The following is a 2,500-nucleotide window of genomic DNA, read 5'->3' on the forward strand; positions in this document are numbered from 1 at the left end:
TCGCCCGAGGCACCATCCGAAGTGACGACGCCGACGCAGGTGGAGGGTAGTGAAGTTGCGTTACCAGCGGCGGAGCAGGTACCACCGGAGCGTTTCCAGATTCTTGAATCTGCGCCAACCTCGCACAAGTACCATCTCACGGTCTTCCAGACGAGCAATGCCCAAAGTTTTTACAAAGCTGTTCAGCGAGAACATTGGCTACTGCGAACGGGATTGCCACCGGGGGTGTGGGTGCGTAGCTTCGAGGATCGGCTCGATCTGCTGAGCGTCATGATTGAGGGTCCTAAGAGGACACCCTACGAAGGCGGACTGTTCCTGTTCGATGTGCAACTCGGGCTGGACTATCCCCGGAAGCCTCCGCTTTGCCACTACATCAGCTACTGTAGCGATCGATTGAACCCTAACCTGTACGAGGATGGTAAAGTGTGCGTTTCACTGCTTGGCACGTGGTCCGGTCGTGGCTCGGAGCTCTGGAGCTCTACCAGTACGCTGTTGCAGGTCATTGTATCCATCCAGGGGCTTATCTTGGTGGCGGAACCGTATTACAACGAGGCTGGCTATGAAAAGCTACGAGGTGAGTGGGATCATCCTTCGTATTTCTAAACTCTAAATATTGTAAACTGGCTACGTCCACTTTTCTCACTATCATAGGCTCCCAGCAGGGAAAAGAAAATTCTCGTATGTACAACGAAATGGTGCTGTTGAAGCTGCTACAATCGATGACAAAACTGATGTCGAATCCTCCGGAACTGTTTCGAGAGGAAATTTTGTCACATTTCCGAACGTCGGGGCAAGCCATGCATCAACGCATCAAATCCTGGATGGAAATGTCTAATGATTTCCAACGTCGAGCAAGCACTTCAGACGAGAAAGGTATGGCATCCGATGCCTAGTAATGAATATTTCTCTTCATAGTAAAGGTTTGCCTTTTTCATTCATTTTTCTTTGTTTTTTTAGGTGAGCAAGGTGATATACCCACACCTCCTGAATCTCAATCAACTGGCAACACATGTACGTCAAGCACCAAGGTAGATAGTGTAACGCAAGCGGTCAATGGAGACTCTGTGGCGGAACCCGACTTTCCTCTCATTCCGGCTAGCCGTGGTTTTTGCCTAACACTTATTGGTTTGCTGGAGACATTCCAAAAGCAATTGCAACAGCTGCCGACCGCTGGACAGTAGTTGAGTCGCACCTGGGATAGCCAAGACAACCGCTAAGTGGTTTTGGTGACCGTTGCCTTGGTCATCTTTATATTAGTCACACAAATGTGGTTTGTGCTTCCTACTGCTATGAAGCCTGTTGTGCTACTTCTTCCATCAGCATAGTTTTTAGGGTGTTTTGCAACCGAATGTTATTTTTGGGATGTTTGTCCCAAAAATAAAAACAATGCACTACACTTCACGGCCATGGATTACGCGCTTCACATAAAATCTTCTGATGCTCGTCCACTAAGGGGTGGTCGAGGGGCGTAGTTATTGTCAGTTGAGATCTTCTTAAAATCGCATTAGGTAAGAAATTGGTTTGGGACACATTTTCCTAGATCAACTTTCATACACAAAATCGGCTTAGTTTATATTTATTTAGCCAGTTGTTAGAGATCTCTGCTTGAAGCTATACATGGAATAATTTATTTGAAGCATCTTGAATTATATGTTATTACTGATTATGCTACAGCTTTAAAAGTTTGCTCTAGAACGAAAATGAATCAAAAAAATCTTTCGTTTACCATCACACGCACAATATTTGAGCTAGTATCATGATATGCGTTTCATCGTTGATGGGTTTGCTCTATCAACTTACGCACATTTTTTCACGCCAAGCTTACGGTCACGGTGTGGTTGAAATGGTTGACTCTTAGTTCCTAGTTTACACATATCATACTCATGAAGATTATTATTACTAAGTATGGATAGTTCTGTCATGGCAATCCATTTTGTTAGCACATTTATTCCCTTTCCTTACGGTTTGATGATCTATCGCTCCGCTTTATAGCAAATTATGTATTGTTGCGGTTGTAATCGCTTTCACCTTTATGTTAATATGCTCAACGATAAGCACAGTGCAACTCGCAATACAAGAAGTAAGACACATTGATCAAATGCTAAATGTGGGCGATAAAGAAATCGTATTAGATCGCATGATACGTGATGTGTCGTAAATGCCGTGCCTACTTTGCATCAATTAAAAATCTACAGTGTGTTAGTAAAACAGCATACAGGATGGTAAGATTAAGCGACAGATGTAATCAAAAAGGGAGCCTGCACGGGAAGGAGGAAATCTGTAAAGAGAATAAAACAAATTAGCAGTGCAAGGGAAAATGCACAATGAACAATAATTGACCGTAATGGTCATATTCGGCTTACAGAAGATATGAATGAAAAGAATTCAAAGAACGGAATTAAAAGAAAAAAAAACAAAGTTTGAAAAGATTATTCTAAAACGAAACAAAAGAGCGAAAAACTGAAGGATAAATGTCAGGAAGTCATTGAAAGCATAGTAG

At 43.0% G+C, this 2,500-nt stretch overlaps 1 protein-coding gene across 1 annotated transcript in view; it reads left to right on the forward strand.

Moving 5' to 3' along the window:
* The window catches only part of LOC125951935 ((E3-independent) E2 ubiquitin-conjugating enzyme), a 7,746-nt gene that overhangs the window by 3,589 nt on the left and 1,657 nt on the right, over positions 1-2,500 (forward strand). The window contains exons 3-5 of the mRNA XM_049681089.1: positions 1-574; positions 652-873; positions 958-2,500. The exon at positions 1-574 is cut by the window's left edge and continues 2,311 nt beyond it; the exon at positions 958-2,500 is cut by the window's right edge and continues 1,657 nt beyond it. Coding sequence (XP_049537046.1) covers positions 1-574; positions 652-873; positions 958-1,181 — 1,020 coding nt within the window. The 3' untranslated portion in view covers positions 1,182-2,500. The remainder of the gene's footprint in view (positions 575-651; positions 874-957) is intronic.

This window comes from Anopheles darlingi, chromosome 2 (genome assembly GCF_943734745.1).
Source record: "Anopheles darlingi chromosome 2, idAnoDarlMG_H_01, whole genome shotgun sequence".
Classification (NCBI taxonomy): Eukaryota; Metazoa; Arthropoda; class Insecta; order Diptera; family Culicidae; genus Anopheles; species Anopheles darlingi.